Genomic DNA, 19436 nt, shown 5'->3' with positions numbered 1-19436 from the left:
TATGAAGATTGTCTGAGGCAAGCTTTATCAGAAAGATATTATTTTCCACCTCCATATTCATTATGGAACATAAAAATTATATAATAATTGGCTCTTACATTCCAACATGCTGGAATCAAACTGAAATACTCTTCAAAGAATCATTAAACCAAATTCACTCATTAAAGTATAGACATACTTTGTGGATAACAACTTCTATATTTCGTGATAGAATGTTTTGATGCAGATTCTTGTACGGTTGTCAAGCAGGAACAAGAATCTGTATTGAAATGTCACACTCACGAAATAAAGCAGTTGTTATCCATAAAGTTTGTCTATATTGTACTTCCCAACTTCTAATATGCCACTCAATGAAGTCACTTAGTCATAGTGCAAATCTTGTCAATTTCTGGCATTTTTCAATAATATATTGGGTAAAACATTTATTTTAGAAACATTTATTGGCAACTTGAATATACAAGAAGGAAGAACTCGTAAAGTTTTAGCAACAAAGCTTTTACCAATGTAGTACCTTAGATATTCTAATAATATTCGAGATATTCTACCATGAATGTTGACAGCAGATCCTGAAGTAAAAGAACATTTTCTAAATGTATAAACAATTTGAATATGTGTGCTTATTAAGAAAGTCAATATTTTTGTGTTCATAAGCCCTCAGTTGTCATATTAATCTACTGCCATTCTGTTTGTGTCATGAGAAAGGGTTGTGTCGTGAATAACCTTGAGGTCTTTTTGTAGCTGGTGTAAGTAACTGTGAATCGTCTGGTTCTCATCCTTCATCATTTGCCTGCAACATACACACAACATTTTTTGTTAACAATACTTCTTATGAAAACTTTTCTTGATAAGTATCTTTTTGTCTCAATCAAATAGATCTAGCTATCTTTTTAGGTTAACTTTAAGAGACAGGATTATGAAGATACTGAGTGGAAATTTGATTTCTTCATGGACTTGGTGTGGGACTGTAAGAGTAATACTTAGTTACTTTATACATGTAGTATGGTAGTAATAATCTGTTATGGATAACACGCATAGAGAATACTAAATGAACTAATCAACTCGTGAATGGTATTGGTATCTAACTTGCTTTCACTCGTTAGATACCAAACCATTCACTCATGTCATAAATATGTTATTACACAGGACACAGTTTACTATTTTATTTATTACTCACCCAACATTAGCAAAATAATATCGAGCAAAGTACTGCTTTCCTAAGAATTCAATGAGTGTGATGACTCTCAGATTCCCGCGAGTCAAGCAAGGTCTAATACTGTTGTGACAGAGGTATTAGCATTGTGACGTCATAACTGTAACCACTTTGACCTCATACATACGGCATCATGCGATGTTATTACACAATGTGTAATAACATTGTAAAATTATTAAACAGTGATATCTTCAACGGGTGAGTAATAAATGTAACTATTTTTATATGAAAATAATGTACAAGCCAGTGAAGCTGGTGAGCTTTTTATTTATTATATGTAACAAAATGTAGAAAACAAAGCCTTAATGTTAAACTATATCAATAAATGAAATAACTACAAAACAAATCTGCTTTGCAGTAATGTCATTCACTACGTTTGTAATACATAACCTTTGTACTTTGATATGGAGTATTTGAACCAGCTAATATATTAGTATTACACACACATTTTGTGCAATTTGATCATGAAGCAAGTTCTTTCATTGTGTATGTGCAAAGAATTAATGCATGAGCTGAACTTTTGCATTACATTAAATCATTTCAGATAATTTACAGCTGAAACAATAGAGTGACGTCCCAGATGAAATAGTTCATGATACATTACAGATCAAGATGAAGATAAAAAAGGCAATGCTATGAAAGGATATATTCAGGTTAGGACATAAGTTCTCCAAAGGAAGTCTATAAAACACTTCAAGCTGTTTCTGTTTGATGATATTATTTATCTTACTGTACCCAAAGAAAATGATATGGATAATGTAGTTTTAAACTATGGTGGTGGGTTTTTACTAAACATACTTCATTATTACTAGACATCATAAGGTCATATACATGAATAACAGAAAGGTTAGCTGTTTTATGACTTACCAAATATGTTTGCATGTTTCGTCTGGTATTCCATGTTCCTTGTCATCTGTCTGTGACTTTACTTGTTCAAAGGTATCTGTCAGTCTTTCCACTTCCTGGTTTCTCTTTCTCACTGTACAAATCAGGCAAATCAGGTAAATCAGCCATATGAACACATATATATTTAGGGTGGGTACTAAATGCATTTTTATTGGCTCAAGCTTTACATTTTCATTACATCTTAGTTTTATCACTATGATTTCAAACTGTCATTATTATCAAAGGTTTCTGGACACATTAATCATTTTACTTTAGGTTTGGACTGGAGATGAAAGAAATATCATTAGCAGACTCTACATTTTATTTGATATTCAGTGACACTGAAAATAGTGATACAAATAGTACTGCTTCCAGGGCAAGTGGAAGAATAACATCATGAGTGTCCTTTCACATATCTACTGGTACAGGGGTGGTGGGGTAGCCTAGTGGTTAAAGCGTTGGCTCGTCATGTATATCAAGACCGGGTTCAGTTGATTCCCCACATGGGCACAATCAATGTGAAGCCCATTTCTGGTGTCCCGGCAAGCGATATTGCTAAAGCGTACAAAACTGAACCGAGTCAGTCTACTGGTACACGCCACGTAAAGTTTCTGGAAAAGGGGGATTTGTTTGATAGACTCACATTCAACATTTCATCATGGGTAGATACAATCTTCAAAATATGAAGTTGAATTTTGAGGTTGCCTACTGTTGTTATTGTACATTGGGGTGGTGGGGCAGTGGATAAAGTATTTGCCCATCATGCCATGGACCCGGGTTTGTTTCCCCACTTGGGTATATGAGAAGCCCATTTGTGGTGTGCCCTGCAGTGACATTGCTGGAATATTGCTAAAACCACTACTCACTCACTCACTTATTATAGTGTGTGATGGCCATTTGCCATAATTATGTCTACTCTGACTCACTAAAGATATGAGCACACAAACCAATACTCATTATGAGTATTATAAACTGGGATTAAATTTCTAAGAAACTTACAATTCTGTGTCAGCTCATCAAGTTTCTCTTTGCTAGAAACAAGTTCATTATGAAGATTCCCATCTTTCTAAAAAAGAATTAAACCAAGTCTTTAAATAATACATACACCAGTGTAAAACAACATTAAATTCTGTTTACAGTTTACTGTTTACTCAAGCAGGAAAGTCTAGGGGTCATTGTCATAACCCTAACAGACAGGAAGACACAAACATGCACAACATAAGAACCCAAGTCTTATAAGAATGCAATCATGCACCCTTGATTGATGTTTGATTTAAAAATCTCGATTTTTGGTCTTCAAAGACTATAAGTAAAACATCTACACAGTTTTGTTGTCCCTCAGGGAGTATGTAACATCATGTATTTAAGAAATGGTTTAATACTAGGTACCTGTTTGTGTAAATATACAATGACACTTGAGCCCAAAATTATCGAGTACTGTAACTTTTATGTGAGAGTTGTTGCAGGCAAACATGGTTAATTCTGTAAATTTCAAATGAAATTCATACATATTAAATATTCAAGAAAACCTGCAAACCTGATAATGTGTCTATTTCCTCATGGTGTCAAAATTGTTAAAAATGACTCTGAATCGGTTATGATACCTACATAATGTGCTCGTGCTTTCATCAGTTCTTCTGTAAGTTCAGATAACTTGTCTTCAAAACTGTTTCTGAAAACACCCAAATCTATATAATTTGCCAAGTGAAATAAGTATTTTACTTTTCTTTATTTTCCAAAATGCAGGATGTAATAGAAACTGTAATAGAAACTATATTTTAGTACTAATAGTTAAAGAAAATAAAAAGGACAACACTAATATATGCAGAAACAGATAAAACAGTCAGAGAACAATTTAACAAATCAATATGGCATGTGTCATGTTTATCATGTTACATAGGCCTACTTATAACTAAATACCCAACTTATATTTTTGAAATATTATTGTCTGACAAAAAAAGACTTACACATTTTCTTGTTGTTTTATCTTCTCATTTGCAATGTTTTTATTGATGTCAGCTATTCTATCCCTCCTCTTCTGGTTGGCTTCTTCCAAACTTAAAGAAGAAATACAAAAAGAACAATCAAGGTTATAGTTTTATTATTATATATACTTAGTTCCCAAAAGAAACGCGACATTCATGCTTGTTTTTGAAATTTCCATAATTGTCTTATCTACTTTATAGTCATAACGGATGTGCATGTTTAATGTTCTTTTAAACCAATTTTCGAAATTAAACTTCTGAAACAAGACTTTTAACATCGGATTAGCCGTAACAACCGAATCTAATTATTGAACGTTTTATGGGAAAAAACAACAGAAATGCATCACATAAACGCATGCCCTGATGCGCTGTGCACGTGGATTTAATGATACGACACTTTCTTTAAGAAAAACGAGAGAAAGAACCCTTTAAAAGATGCGACGGCAGTTTCTGTTGTGTTCTTTTTCTGAATGGTTCAGAGAACAATACGCCACGCCTGAGCAATGAAGCACGTCTATGTGCTCTTGGGATGATTGATGCTGGTTCCAGTGTTGTCAACGTTCCGCAACATATGGGAGTACATCGGACGACAATTTACCAACTGATTGAACACCAAAATCAAATGAATTCGATGAGAGACCGACCTAGAGATGGCAGGCCGCGAGTGACGTCACACAGACAAGACCGTTACATCGTAATGTCACATCTTCGCAACCGTTTTCTTCCATCTACTGACAATTCAGACAATTGGAATTCCCAAAGACCAATTTCAAGAAACACTGTGCTTCGACGTTTGAGAGCACACCGGCTACACTGTAGGAGACCCTATGTTGGACCGATTTTGACGCCACGGCACCATCGTCTATGCTTAGCATGGGCTCGCCAACACCAGCATTGGAGATATGCACAGTGGCAGAACGTTGTTTTCTCAGACGAGAGTTGTTTTTGTGTCCACGTTGCATATGGGAGAGTGAGAGTATGGCGTCAACGAAATGAACATTTCAGAGACCCATGTGTTCTGGAAAGTGACCGCTGGGGTGGGCCATCCCTTATGATGTGGGATGGATTAAGCTGGGGAAGGCATGTACCACCTGTAATCTTCCAAAAACAATGGTCAAGGTCGTGGAAGGGGTGCAACTGCACGACGCTACATTGACGAAGTCTTAAGGCCTGTTGTCATCCCGTTCTTTAGACCCAGACCACAGTTGCAGTTTCAACACGATAATGCCCCCGCCCACACCACCATTATCACAGGACAATTCCTGGCCAATCACCACAATGGTTTGGCCACCTCTTAGTCCTGATTTGAATCCAGTGGAACATTTCTGGGACGAGTTGGACCGACGCCTTCGTCAAAGACCAGTTCCTCCACAAAATCGGCGGCAGTTGGAGAATGCAGTGTTGAATGAGTACAATAACATTCCCCGTGCTTTCATTCTACGTTTGTTCATGTCCATGGGAAGACGGTGTACTCATGTGATAAACAATAATGGTGGTCATACCAGGTACTGATAACATCGAATATCAGCTTAAGCTTCTAAACGTGTCTAATGCAGACTCTTCAGGTTGGACACAATAAAAATTTCATCAGATCTTAAATCCACTGTCATTGCTGTTGTCTTTTATCTTTCTTTGGTGCGTTCTGTGTTAAACATATAGTGGCAGGAAGCATGTATGTGGGATAACAGTTCTTATTTCAAATGGATATGTTGCGTTTCTTTTGGAACTAAGTATATATAGTTTTACATATTCATTTAATATGTTTTGGGTCACTTTGCAAAGAGAAGGAATAGAGGGTAGGGAAACAGTTTGTTAAACAGTTAATTTTGATTTCAGTTTCCATAAATAATTTCAGTATTAATTGCCTTGAAATGGATATCACATTCTGACTTTTCATAATATATTTATTTTCAGAACAAATGTCCTACCTGTCTGTTTGTCCTTGTGTCTGTGTCACTTTCAGTTGGGCAACTTTCAATGTTTCTGTAATGTGAAATTACTGCAATTTAATATCTCAGTGCAAAATTATTTAAAGTGTCCTCTGTAGACTGTAGCATCCACTGTTTCAAAGACTGCAATGATCAAATGACTCTTATTAGGTGAGGTAAGGTGAAACCTGTGGACTTCAATAGTGGCTATTTTGTCATAAGGAAACTTGATATTCATTCAAAATATACAAATATTTACCTAAAATAGACCCTTGCTGTGATAACATTTACAGCAATAAAGGAACAAAATCACTAAAATTGTACTATACTAACCCTTAGGTGTACTTACCGACCATTTTGCGATGCACATCACTGACTTGCATCATCTTGCCTTCAACTTAAATTGAATAAAACAGCATATGTCACACCCACCTCATGCTTTAGTAAAGAACAGTAATTTAATTAATCCCTGTTTTGATATAAGGTTAGAGGTAATACAGCTCTACAGTAATTAATTAAGAATGGATAATGCTTAATGTCATTGACAGTGGTTGAAATTCGTAGTTCTAGTACCTCTGGGATCCAAGGTATTGCTACTATATTGTTTCACTCAGCTGACCCTTTCAAAATTGCCTAAACTTAAAATGACTTTGTATTAAGGGCACACTTTGCTGAACATATAGAAATTCACTTTTCCTAACCGATAATTTTCGATAAGCCTAAGGATATCTTGTAAATTCCCATGTTGATCTATGTATGGCAGAATTAACAGTAAATCATTATTCTGTCGTAGTTGATCACTTATGACCATCGTGATAAGTAAATAAGGGGCGTTACTATCTTCTCAAAGTAAATTTGTAATGTTTGAGTAGGGCGATGAACTTCGACAGAATATCTTCCAATACTTATCCACTTACCTCTTTCAAGCTCGCATTCACATTGTCTTCTTTTCTCACGACATTTGTTGAGTTTCTGCTCTAAACAATTCTTTTCTGAAACAAAATATGTATTCATGAAATAGAAGCATTCGAACCTGTTAGATATAGGCTATAACATCCTCCTCATATCAACAGAACTTCATTGATACCACACTGATTTTCATTACTGTTAACTTTGACGATAATTACACACCACTCTGCAAATCCTTCAGGCTTATAAGAAGCGAGTCAACTTTGAAATTCGAGGACATTTTCAAATTGAGACGATTCACAAAGTGAAAACTTGTATGTTTTGAAAATCGGCTTCGAAAACTTTCACAGCAGACGACATTCGAAGACCGGAAATCACTGTGACACCGTTCCCAGCTCCTCGCACCGATAGTCCGTTCGCGGAGCTCTCCGCCTCATTCTGTGAAGAGTAAAAACGGCGTCACTCGTTGAAATGTAGTCTGCGTGTTGTTAAAAGGGAGATTACTCGCATTAGGTAATTTTGTGGTACATGTTCAGTGTTCGATTTGAGCAGCGTTGATATGACTGAGCAGTTTTATTTGACATGTTTGTATTTTATGTGTTAAACTAGCAGTAAATAATCTTTTGAACCCTGTCAAGATGAAGAAAATCAACAGCCGAATGAACCTTTCACAACCCAGCTGCGTTTCCTTATCAGAAATTAAATCTTTTACCAATTTGACATACCCACACCTGCTTCCACAGCCAACGCATACCGTATTTCCTGTAGTAAGCGCCTGGGCGTAGATTTTCGATGCTCTCTTAGCGCTAAGATAGTCGTAAGTTAATATTAATGTATGGCACTTTCGACTATCTTAGCGCTAAGAGAGCGTCGAAAATCAAGGCCCTGTTCTCTAATAAGCACCGGGCCTTTAATAAGCGCCGGGAGTAAAGCAGCTCACTAACAATTACGGTATTTAGACCCAATAAGCACGAATTAAAGTGCCGGGTCTCCAATATTTTAAAGCGTCGGGTCTGGAACTCCGTTGAAGAAATAAACATCCGGGCGCTTATTAGAGGAAATACGGTATGTTCACAGCTTGCGCACCAGATGAGGTAGGGCGGATGTGTCATGCTGGGTGATGTCTTCACTACCCTCTGTACATAGCAATATGTCGAAGACAGTGTTCATTCGACGACAAGCAGTCGGGATTACTCTCGGACTTGTGTCAGCAGTAGTATTTTTCCAGATATATTCGAGAGGTTCAGGTAGGTAAATAATCTATATATTTCCCGTTGATACTATCAGTATTGATATTATATGACAAACCATAAGGGATTCAATTGTCAACAAGGAGAGACACAGACACAGACACAGACACAGACACACACACAGACACACACACAGACGACACACACACAGACACACACACACACACACACACACACACAAAGACAGTGGCTTTAAGACCAGTGGCGGATCTAGAGGGAGGGGTGGGGTGTGTGTCCCCCCCCCAAAGAAAGTGACTTAAGACCACATTGAAGTTAATGTTTGCAATGGCGGAGCCAAGGTGAGGTTCAGGGTTCGAACTATAGATCTACAAACCACGACGAGAAAATTTCTGGATCCGCCAATGAAGACACACATGCAGACACACGTTATAAACGGTCTTCTTGTATATATATTCTAATTTGACCAACAGCTCAAGGTTTGGGGTAGGTCCTTAATCAACCAAATATAAATCAGACGTTATTTCATTGTTATTCTGGGGCGGTACAATCAGCGTACAATATGTGAAGCCCATTTCTGGTGTCCCCCGCCTTGATATTGCTGGAAAATTGTTAAAAGCGGCGTAAAACTAAACTCACTTTGGACTAAAGATCTATAACCACGACAGGTGTGTATGTTGCTATAAGCGGCGTAAAACTAAACTCACTTTGGACTAAAGATCTATAACCACGACAGGTGTGTATGTTGCTAAAAGCGGCGTAAAACTAAACTCAAGTTGGACTAAAGATCTATAACCACGACAGGTGTGTATGTTGCTATAAGCGGCGTAAAACTAAACTCAAGTTGGACTAAAGATCTATAACCACGACAGGTGTGTATGTTGCTATAAGCGGCGTAAAACTAAACTCACTTTGGACTAAAGATCTATAACCACGACAGGTGTGTATGTTGCTATAAGCGGCGTAAGACTAAACTCACTTTGGACTAAAGATCTATAACCACGACAGGTGTGTATGTTGCTAAAAGCGGCGTAAAACTAAACTCACTTTGGACTATAGATCTATAACCACGACAGGTGTGTATATGTCGCTAAAAGCGGCGTAACTAAACTCAAGTTGGACTATAGATCTATAACCACGACAGGTGTGTATGTTGCTAAAAGCGGCGTAAAACTAAACTCACTTTGGACTATAGATCTATAACCACGACAGGTGTGTATGTTGCTATAAGCGGCGTAAAACTAAACTCAAGTTGGACTATAGATCTATAACCACGACAGGTGTGTATGTTGCTAAAAGCGGCGTAAAACTAAACTCACTTTGGACTATAGATCTATAACCGCGACAGGTGTGTATGTTGCTATAAAGCGGCGTAAAACTAAACTCACTTTGGACTATAGATCTATAACCACGACAGGTGTGTGTATGTTGCTTAAAGCGGCGTAAAACTAAACTCAAGTTGGACTTATAGATCTATAACCACGACAGGGTGTATATGTTGCTAAAAGCGGCGTAAAACTAAACTCACTTTGGACTATAGATCTATAACCACGACAGGTGTGTATGTTGCTATAAGCGGCGTAAAACTAAACTCACTTTGGACTATAGATCTATACCCACGACAGGTGTGTATGTTGCTATAAGCGGCGTAAAACTAAACTCACTTTGGACTATAGATCTATACCCACGACAGGTGTGTATGTTGCTATAAGCGGCGTAAAACTAAACTCACTTTGGACTATAGATCTATAACCACGACAGGTGTGTATGTTGCTAAAAGCGGCGTAAAACTAAACTCACTTTGGACTATAGATCTATAACCCACGGCAAGTGTGTATGTTGCTTAAAGCGGCGTAAAACTAAACTCAAGTTGGACTTAAGATCTATACCCACGACAGGTGTGTATGTTGCTATAAGCGGCGATCTATTAAGATCTATACCCACGACAGGTGTGTATGTTGCTATAAGCGGCGTAAAACTAAACTCACTTTGGACTAAAGATCTATAACCATGACAGGTGTGTATGTTGCTGTAATATTGCTGAGCAAGGACACACATTTGAAAATGAATTTTATAAATAATCCTCTTTGTTTTTACCTTAAATACCAGGTTAAACTCGACTCCTTCTATATGTAAATAGAACCCGAGGCTCCATGGACCGTTTGGGGCAGTTGGGTAGCCTAGTGGATAAAGCGTTCGCCCGTCACGTCCGATTCCCCATATAAGTACAATGTGTGAAGCCCATTTGTGGTGTCCTCCGCCCTGTTTTTAGTGTTGGGAAGTGGTTAAAATCTCATAATTGATGACTGGTTCAATACAACCTATCAATCATCGAAAATAATTGGTTAGCATTATTTATCAAATGTTCCTGTTTTGTTTGTTAATGCACAAGCAATTAAAAATGCATTTGCAAATTTCACATCTTCAAAGGATGGCTAGTATGTTAGGAACATGAATGTCCTGGAGTCTTTAAGAGTGTGAGTGAGTGAGTTAATATTTAACGTCACATCGGCAATATTTCAGCCATATCGTGACGAGAACATTTGGGAGTCTTTAAGATGAATTCGATGACTTGAAACGAGCTTGTAGTGCTAATGAAATTTAAATTTAATGACACAGAAAAAACAACCTTGTGAAAAATATTGTTAATGCAAACAACTGTTCCCAAATTGTTTATGTTCGATTATGAGAAAATATGATCAATTGCTAAGACGTTTAGACACTGCGACCAATGTTATTGTTGGAAAATTGCTAAAAGCGGCGTAAAACTATATTCACTTTACGTCACTTGATGACCGATTTCGGTGTCTGTATGTCAGTATGTGAATGCGACTGTGTAAGCCACCACAAGTGTGATTTGGCGAAGAATTCGAAATGTATTCGTTGTAAAAAATGACTATGTTATGTGTTATAAGGTACATGTCGTGAATGAATAAAAACATTCGATTTTGGAAACGATTTTATCTGGAAATATAGAGTAAACGGCGCTTATCTTTTGCAGTATATTTCAAAGGATGTGTGTCCAATAAACGAAATGCCGCCATCCCTTCGTTCGTTTCCGCGTCCATCCCCGACGTCCACGATGACCGTTTCCATGGGAACAGAGAGGGTGGACAACCTCACGGAATGCGGACTTCCTACCCTGACGGCGACACGACTATCTATTTGAAGGAAGAGACTGCGGACATTTACCGCAAGATGCTTATTGACGCAACACCGTTCACAAAAGTGATCACAGGTTTAAAAAGAGAGGATGTTCCCGACCTTGACCTTAAAGGTCTGGCGGAAGTGCTGTCCAATATGTCGTCTGCTGTTGAGCTCCAACATCATCTCTACCTCCGACGTTATGTGCACCGGAAGTTGATGTCACAGATTCCATTCCGAGAGTTCACGTCAGTGAAATCTGTATGTACAGTGTATAATTAAGAATTGAACGCAATATGTTTTGCGTTTGCATACTGTGTAAACAGGATTCACGCAAAGTGTCCAGACCTTTTTTCAATTTAAACGCCTTGAAAACAAACATATTGAAGTAAATTCTTTAAATACGTACTTAAGCAGATCACTACTTTTCTCAATAGTACACAGTCAGATAACAATAATGGCATACAAAAGCATAATTAGTTTGTTAATATTGCGGTAGATATTTTGGCCTTAAATTGTTCTAGTATAAGGACATTCCAATAAAAAGTGGAACTCATATCTTTAATAACGTGTAATGTTTAAAAGTTACACTTTATATAATTCTCTCCACAACAGACAAATTAAACAACACTACAAATCTGTGACATTGTACAGCGGAGTCTGCACTGTTTGCCAAACATATAGCATATTAGCTAAGATACATAGCGTTCACTGACATGAACATGCCAGTGAACGCTATGTATCTTAGTCTAATAACATATACAGTCTGTTTGACTAGAAAGTGTCCCCATGAATTGCTAAATATATCAGTTGAGAATGGTAGTAAATAATAAGGTACTGTAATCGTATATATATTCTCACGGGGTGCATAACTACGATAACTACGATTACAGTAATACATATTACGAGGCAAGATGTTCATGAATAACCTATACCCAAACACCTTTTCATCAATTAGAAATTGTCATGCATCACAGAAAAAGTTGTTCAACAAACTATCATAATTATAAACATGATTGCCGCTGGGTAAAATCACTGACGTTGACATTGTGACCGACCCGCTGGGTAAAATCACTGTGGTAACACTGTGTAACTATGGTTGTTACTGAAATTAAAGCAGGTTACTGGTATCGCGATGGTCTCCAAAAGGCAACTGTCACACCTCTTGTTATTTCCATCAGCTCTGCCAGCTGATGCCACTGATGACGAAGTCACAGATCATTCAGAATAGATTTTGAGACGCACCCCTCCGCACCTGTCTCTTCCCGTTGCTGCCATGCGCCCAACTATCAACAATCACGTTTATAATGGTGATAGTTTGTTAAACAACTTTTTCTGTGATGCATGACAATTTCTAATAGATGTGAAGGTGTTTGGGTATAGGTTATTCGTGAAAATCTTGTCTCGTAATATTTATTAACTACCCTTCTAAACTGATACATCTAGCAATTCTCTCGAGAACCATATGGCCGGTTGTTTTCGGCATATATGAATAAGTGTTTTGCGGTTGAAAAACACTACTGGATGTCTGTCGGTCGAGAGATCAAACAGAATAGTTCTAACCAGTCGCTTAGAAGCAGGGCCTGTGGCCATGACGTTACATTTGCTGAATTTGTTAAATATGTCATAAATGAATCCAACAACAGGAACACTGTCATGGACGAACACTTCGCTCCGCAGAACACTCTCTGCGGTTTATGTAACATACAATATGACGTCATCGGCACCATGGAAACGTTTACAGATGACACACAATACATTTTACGAAAGATGGGTTTTTACGGCAAAGAATTTCACTTCAAGAATTTCGAGGAAGAAATAACAGGAGACTTCATAGCTGACGAAATTACTCGAACGTACATATTTCGTGATGACGTCACTTCCTGTATGACGTTTCACGACAGTCTTAGAAGATTATGGCGTTTGTTCCAAATTTATGGCGTCTTGTCTACAAAGGATAATTATCCATTCAGCGAGCGGGAGACGGTGACGATGTTGAACCTGACGGAAACAGTTCTTCAGTACCGCAGTCGTCGTAGTCCCGCAGACAACCAGAATAAACACGACGCCATGTTACAAGCCTACCGAACCCTTTCTCACGCGGATCTCCGATCACTGCGTTCACTGTTTGGAGATGATTTCAGGATGTTTGAGTACGAGAGCGAACCGGCGGACATTTTCAGTATGACTCCTGTTAGAAGAGACGATATCGACTTCGATTATTTTGACATTCTGTGAGCTTCTCATTGAGTACTGGACTGGTCATTCAAGGTCATTCAGAGTTGCGTCCCGATACACCAGAAACCTGTGATCTTGGATTCGAATCCTAGAACGCTACCACCATGTTTCTACAGTCTTTGAACATCTTTTAGAAGTGATACATATAAAAGGTGAACATTTATGGATGTCAGTAATTTATGGATGACAATTACGCAAATAAATGCTCATGTTGTCAGTCACTTGATTTTCTGGTCCAGGCTCGATTATTTACAGACCGCCGTCATACAACTGGAATATTGCTGAGGGGGGCGTTAAACAAAATAAAAAAAACCCCACCTAAACCCCACGTGCGCTGATACACAGTTTTGCTCCTTGCCAAACATGAAACAACGTCTCGCAAGACAACTTGAAACTTCGCAATATCCTTCGTTTGAATGTCGCAAAATATTTTCAACTTCACATTTCCCTTTTAATCGCCGCAGTATTTCCAAACTTACTCTGCTACTGTTAAATGATACTTTTACATTTTGTGCAATAGATCCAGAACGACATCTTGGCACAAATGTCACCAAATGGGGATAGCCTTAGTTTAATATTTACTTTCTGCTCGCTTTTTCAATCAAAAGATGATTGGCATCTGATAGATGCGTAGAACATACCTTCTTCCAGTCGAGGTTTTGTCTCGGTCGGTCCTGTTGCTGAATGACAGCTGGCTATTCAATGGTGGTCTGAAGTACTGTTAAGTGTATGAGACTAACCAACTTACTGTAATTCCTTTTTGGGTTTTCGGCTGTACATGACTGTTAAAGTTGGTGATAAGAAGGTAAGGTCATCGCCATGTGAGTTGCAGAAAAGCTTCTCAGGACTGCAATTTCAAACGGAACTGCAATACGTAGACAGTTTATGAGGGGTGTCTTGGTAGACCCATAGTCATTCATAACATGACTGACCGCCTCCGTGGTGTAGTGGTTAGAGCGTCCGCCCGGAGAGCGGACTGTCGCGGGTTCGATCCACGACCGCGTCATACCAAAAGACGTTAAAATATGGTACTTATTGGTCTCTGTCTGACGCTCGGCATTAATGGGTACAACAAGGACTGGTCGGCTCGGAGTCAGTATAATGTGTCTGAGTGGGGTATTCATGCTTCACTGCGGCATGGTATCTCAGTGGGCTAGCACTATAAAACCAGCTTCAGTCTGGGCTAGTACAAGCAGCCGCACGTATACATACACACGCATGCACGTCGTCATATGAGCGAAATATTCTCAAGCACGACGTTAAACCCAATTTCACCTCACCTCACCTCACCTCATAACATGACTTGCACCAGTTGGTCAGCAATTTATTTCAATTTATGCATGACATTTTATGTTTTATCACCTAGAAACGTTGTTGGTTTTGACCATGAGCTGGAATACAATTGTTTAATTATGTTGTGTATTTGTCGTATTTCTCTCAGTCTTCCCGTACGTAATATCTGCGTCACCTGATAACTCTTTCTGTAGTACTGTTCCGTGATTGCTGCAATTGACGTTACCGATGAAACCGTGTATAGTCTTTTAAACCGCTACTTATATTTTACACTGTTTTACAAAGTGTGACCTCATGGATTATGAACCCCAATCGCACGCCTGTCTATCTCAACGTCTATTTTCTGTTTTGAACACAAACACTACGAACGGTCCTAAAATGACCAAGCTCTTCATCACGTCAAATCACAAACGATGTCACGGTTTTGCCCATTGTCCAGGTCTTGAAATACAGGATAAGGGAGAAGAGAAAACCTGAAACGTAAGAACAAAATTCATCAAAGTCAGCCATTCACTGGCCGATAGATGATTACCAGGTAACAGAAATCGTCTCCATGCCGGGGCGGTGGGGTAGCCTAGTGGTTAAAGCGTTGGCTCGTCACAACGAAGACCCGGGTTCGAATCCCCACATGGGTACAATGTGTGAAGCCCATTTCTGGTGTCCCCCGTCATGATGTTGCTGGAATTTTGCTAAAAGCGGCGTAAAACAAACTCAGTCAGTCAGTCTCCATGCCAATTAGTATCTCAACGTGTGTATAATTTAAAATAAAAAAGTCTCAGAATAGTTCCACGACAATATTTGATTAATGGGCATACACACAGGAAAACGAATTATTCATTCAGTTTAGTGACAGTTCAATCAAGGTTGAACATAACGAATTTTGGCGGTGGGGTAGTCGAGTGGATGAAGCGTTTGCCCGTCACGCCGAAAACCCGGGAAGATGGGTACAAAGTGATTTTGCTGGAATATTGCCTAATTCATTTCCACAAACTCATCGAGCAAACTTCATTTTAAAAAGTTCTCATTCGTTTTATAAGTATCATTAGTTTTGTGAATCCAAAAAACAACCTACTGATAACAGCTATGCCAGCGGACAGAAGAAACAGGCCGTGCCACCCCAGGGTATCCTTCAGCTCAGACGAAATCGTTGCTCCAACCAAACTAAAAGCTATCTGAAAGCAGGAATACAGCGCTGGGGTTCAAATAGAAATAACAATCAGAAGTTGAGAAACAATTCCGTCGAAACTTATGAATCGGATTCAACTTCTCAAAGTCGTTGTCTATTCATAATTGCTCAATCACTTTTATTTGCCTGAAGTGTTCACGGATATGGAAACATGTTGTCACATGTCATGATCCCCACTATTGAGTCACCAATCAGTGTCCATCACACCATCTGGTTCACTGTGGCTTGAGTTAGTCGTGACAGGTTTGGACCGGCTTGTCAAACTGGATGACTCGGTAATTGCTCGTCATTGGTTTCCATTGTTCAATGCTCTTGGCATCAATCACTGGATTGTTTGGTTCAGTCTCGATTATCATCATCGAACCTTAATATCCATACCATGCAATCCTTTTCTTAACTGCTTTTCATCCTAACACAATTCCAGATCAGGAACATGAGATCAGAATTCCCAGATCATTACTGTTATTGTTAGAAGTTCAGCTCCAGGTCACTTACCCCAGCAGTGTGCACAAGCCCATAGTTAACTGAGTAGTACTTGTGTCCGAACATCTCTATGGCTATCAGGGGAAGGATGCTGAATATGCCGTTCATGGAGAAGCCGAGACAGCAAACCCAGATGAAGTACATGGGCTTGCCCCCGTACTCTGTAGTGGTTAGAGTAGCTTGGAATACCCCACAGGCTGTGATCAGCGTTATCAGGACGGGCTGGAAATAGGACGTACCTTTGGCTTTGATATACAAGTGGATATAACATAGACAGGAAATACATATATAGAAAGTTTAGAATATCATCTTTCGGAGGTCGATCATTTGAGATGGGAAGACTTATATCAAATGACGCTCATGAGTCTATTGACGAAATGCATGGTACATGGGGCCTTTCCGTCACTATTCACATGGGACTTAAATGTCATGAATCTGGACTGCTTTGAAATACTGTGGCAGAAGAAATAGCTGAAAAAGACAAAGCTGTTTGGCCGCGAATGTAATGATGAAAACAAGTTAAAACACTTATTTTTACCTTGTATGAATACCTGTCCACCATGAGGCCCCAGAACAGGTTACCAAGGGCGGTAGCTACAGCAGCAAATGAGGCCACCAAAGACAGGAAGTAATCGTCAGGGATGAACGTTTCTCCATACGGCTAAAACAAACACGTGTCTAGGATCAACTGGACATTCTAATCGAGAACTTAAAAACGGGTACAGTTAAACACTATGTATAAATGTAAACTAAAACAGGCTCAGTAAAACCTATTTTGAAATACATTAAAATTTTGGTTAGATATCTTAAAAACGAGTTCAGTTAAACACTATAAAGAAATACGTTTTGCTTAGGATACTTTAGGTTAAAAACGTCAAATTCTACTCCAATCTTATTATCCTCCCTTCCATAGAATATGCACGCCGAACACCCGAATCCCCACATGGGTACAATGTGTGAAGCCCATTTCTGGTGTCCACCGCCATGATGTTGCTGGAATATTGCTAAAAGCGGCGTAAAACCAAACTCAGTCAGTCAGTCAGTCGATAGAATATGATAGAAAATCAAGTTTTACGTCTTACGATCTTCAAAACAATTGATCAAATAATTTATTAATATATATATTACAGTCATCTTCTATATTCTCTATGTACGATTTTGAAATCAAGATAACGGTGTGCGGTTTTTCTTATGCACGGTGCCTAACAGTGGAAATGTTCTTCTGAAATGCTTAGGAACGTTTTAGTGTGCAACACAGACGTCGTCTGATAACCCTTCACGATGGGGCCATGAACGTAATATTTAGAACATCAACGGTTATCATGTTGGCTTCCTCCACATATTTCACCAAAAGCCATTAGATATGATGTATGCACGAGGTTTGAAACAAGAATATGAATGACAGTATTCTCACTGGGACGTGCCTTGTAAAAACCGTAGAAGATGTCAATGGACACTCCTATAGTGAAGTACACCATCCAGACGATGTAGAACCGGACTGTCTTTAGTGTTTCCATTGGGCCGAGATTTCCATCGTCAGCATGGCTGAAAGGCCACGATATTCATCCACAGTACAGTAAATAACAAACACGCTTATAAAGAACTGACGGATGTAACGAACTGTGCTAGGGGTTCTTATCTGCTAATATATATATACATGCACTTTGAAGAAAATAATTCCAAAAGTTAATAAGTTTTTAAAATTTTGAAAGACATTTATACGGTTGAAAATTTCATATCCAGAAGGAACAATAAATCTGATAAATTTTCAGACAAATGGTTTCCTTTATACTCAATATTTAATTTCTGACGTAATCTTAAATCAAAGGGGAATAATGTTACTGGAGTATATTCTCTCTATGCTATCAGTTGACATAACATTTTTGTTGAACCCAATGAACTTTGATCATGTATTTATGCATTTATTGCTTTACTTTATATGCTTGTACTCAATTATGGGAACAAATAAAAAGATTTAAAAATGAAAAAAAACACTGTGCTAGGGGTCATGGCTACATGGTGTATGTTTAAGTGGAAATCCGTATAACGAACTGCGGTTATTACGAACACAAATTAGTGATCCCTTTGTGTTCGTAATATCCGTAGTTCACTGTACACCAATCAGAGGAGTGAGTGAGTTTTACGCCGCACTCAGCAATATTCCAGCTATATGGCGGCGGTCTGTAAAAGAATCGAGTCTGGACCAGATAATCCAGTGATCAACAGCATGAGCATCGATCTGCGCAATTGGGAACTGATGACATGTGTCAACCAAGTCAGAGAGCCTGACCACCCGATCCCGTTAGTCGCCTCTTACGACAAGCATAGTCGCCTTTTGTGGCAAGCATGGGTTGCTGAAGACCTATTCTACCCCGGATCTTCACGGGTCCCAATCAGAGGATGTAGAACCAGGCTGTCTATGATATTTACGTCTATATGATAAAAGAACATACCCCTTGTTCTTGGTATAGATATATTTTTTTTCCCCATGATTTATAATGATTACCGATTATCGATACTGCTGATTATACCTTTAATATACCTTTCATCTCTGTTTTCGTCTTCTTTAGTTCCGGGGTCTCTCATTTCCTGACTTGTTTCCTTCAGATGAGGAACCTAAATGCATAATGTAATCATATGATCATCCACTTTTATTAATTGATCTCGTTATGTGTGGCTACTTTAATATATAAATAATATATGTTCCTTTTAGCTAAACTTTATGTTCCGAAACACATGCACACTTCTATTTAGATCAGTTTAAAATGTGCCTCTTGGCCAGCTTCTATCACACTTAATCACATTGCACTGAAGCAAACCATTTAGCTCACCTTTGTAAACCTTGCTTCAGTACTGTTGCAAGTTGATTAGGACATAAATGATTAGGGAAAACGTATAATACGCTAACCCATACATGTTATTGAAGCATATCGATACTGGGACATAACTGATATACGTTATTGAAGC

General features: G+C 38.5%; 3 protein-coding genes across 3 annotated transcripts; 1 reads left to right on the top strand and 2 right to left on the bottom strand.

Annotated features, from left to right (window-relative positions):
* Positions 1-421: 421 nt before the first annotated feature.
* On the bottom strand, positions 422-7302 carry LOC124274967 (interaptin-like). The gene is made up of 9 exons (XM_046710340.1): positions 7140-7302; positions 6926-7000; positions 6358-6405; positions 6009-6063; positions 4063-4152; positions 3704-3767; positions 3095-3161; positions 2078-2189; positions 422-787 (listed from the first exon to the last, which is right to left on the bottom strand). The coding sequence occupies exons 1-9, from the start codon at positions 7195-7197 to the stop codon at positions 667-669; spliced, it is 690 nt and encodes a 229-aa protein (XP_046566296.1). The 5' UTR covers positions 7198-7302; the 3' UTR covers positions 422-666.
* A 5455-nt stretch (positions 7303-12757) lies between these two features.
* On the top strand, positions 12758-13507 carry LOC124274974 (carbohydrate sulfotransferase 11-like). The gene has a single exon (XM_046710347.1). The coding sequence runs from the start codon at positions 12758-12760 to the stop codon at positions 13505-13507; it is 750 nt and encodes a 249-aa protein (XP_046566303.1).
* Positions 13508-15199: 1692 nt separating this feature from the next.
* LOC124274973 (protein ZINC INDUCED FACILITATOR-LIKE 1-like) lies at positions 15200-17986 on the bottom strand. Its single transcript, XM_046710346.1, has 5 exons — positions 17894-17986; positions 17008-17130; positions 16482-16691; positions 15873-15972; positions 15200-15273 (listed from the first exon to the last, which is right to left on the bottom strand). The coding sequence occupies exons 1-5, from the start codon at positions 17984-17986 to the stop codon at positions 15200-15202; spliced, it is 600 nt and encodes a 199-aa protein (XP_046566302.1).
* Positions 17987-19436: the final 1450 nt, after the last annotated feature.

This window comes from Haliotis rubra, unplaced genomic scaffold (assembly GCF_003918875.1).
Source record: "Haliotis rubra isolate DU_JTF1 unplaced genomic scaffold, ASM391887v1 Scf197, whole genome shotgun sequence".
In the NCBI taxonomy this organism is placed as follows: domain Eukaryota; kingdom Metazoa; phylum Mollusca; class Gastropoda; order Lepetellida; family Haliotidae; genus Haliotis; species Haliotis rubra.
Note: the sequence above shows the minus strand (reverse complement) of the source record. Positions and strands in the feature narration are given on the sequence as shown.

Coding starts and splice junctions, on each gene's coding strand:
- LOC124274974 (XM_046710347.1), top strand. CDS start 12,758: ATGAATAAGTGTTTTGCGGTTGAAAAACACTACTGGATGTCTGTCGGT.
- LOC124274973 (XM_046710346.1), bottom strand. CDS start 17,986: ATGGAAACACTAAAGACAGTCCGGTTCTACATCGTCTGGATGGTGTAC. Junction 17,131..17,893: donor TCTTCTACGGTTTTTACAAG/GCACGTCCCAGT, acceptor TGTTTGTTTTAG/CCGTATGGAGAAACGTTCAT. Junction 16,692..17,007: donor TGGACAGGTATTCATACAAG/GTAAAAATAAGT, acceptor TCCTATTTCCAG/CCCGTCCTGATAACGCTGAT.
- LOC124274967 (XM_046710340.1), bottom strand. CDS start 7,197: ATGTCCTCGAATTTCAAAGTTGACTCGCTTCTTATAAGCCTGAAGGAT. Junction 7,001..7,139: donor CCTGAAGGATTTGCAGAGTG/GTGTGTAATTAT, acceptor ATTTTGTTTCAG/AAAAGAATTGTTTAGAGCAG. Junction 3,768..4,062: donor ATAAAACAACAAGAAAATGT/GTAAGTCTTTTT, acceptor GGGTGTTTTCAG/AAACAGTTTTGAAGACAAGT.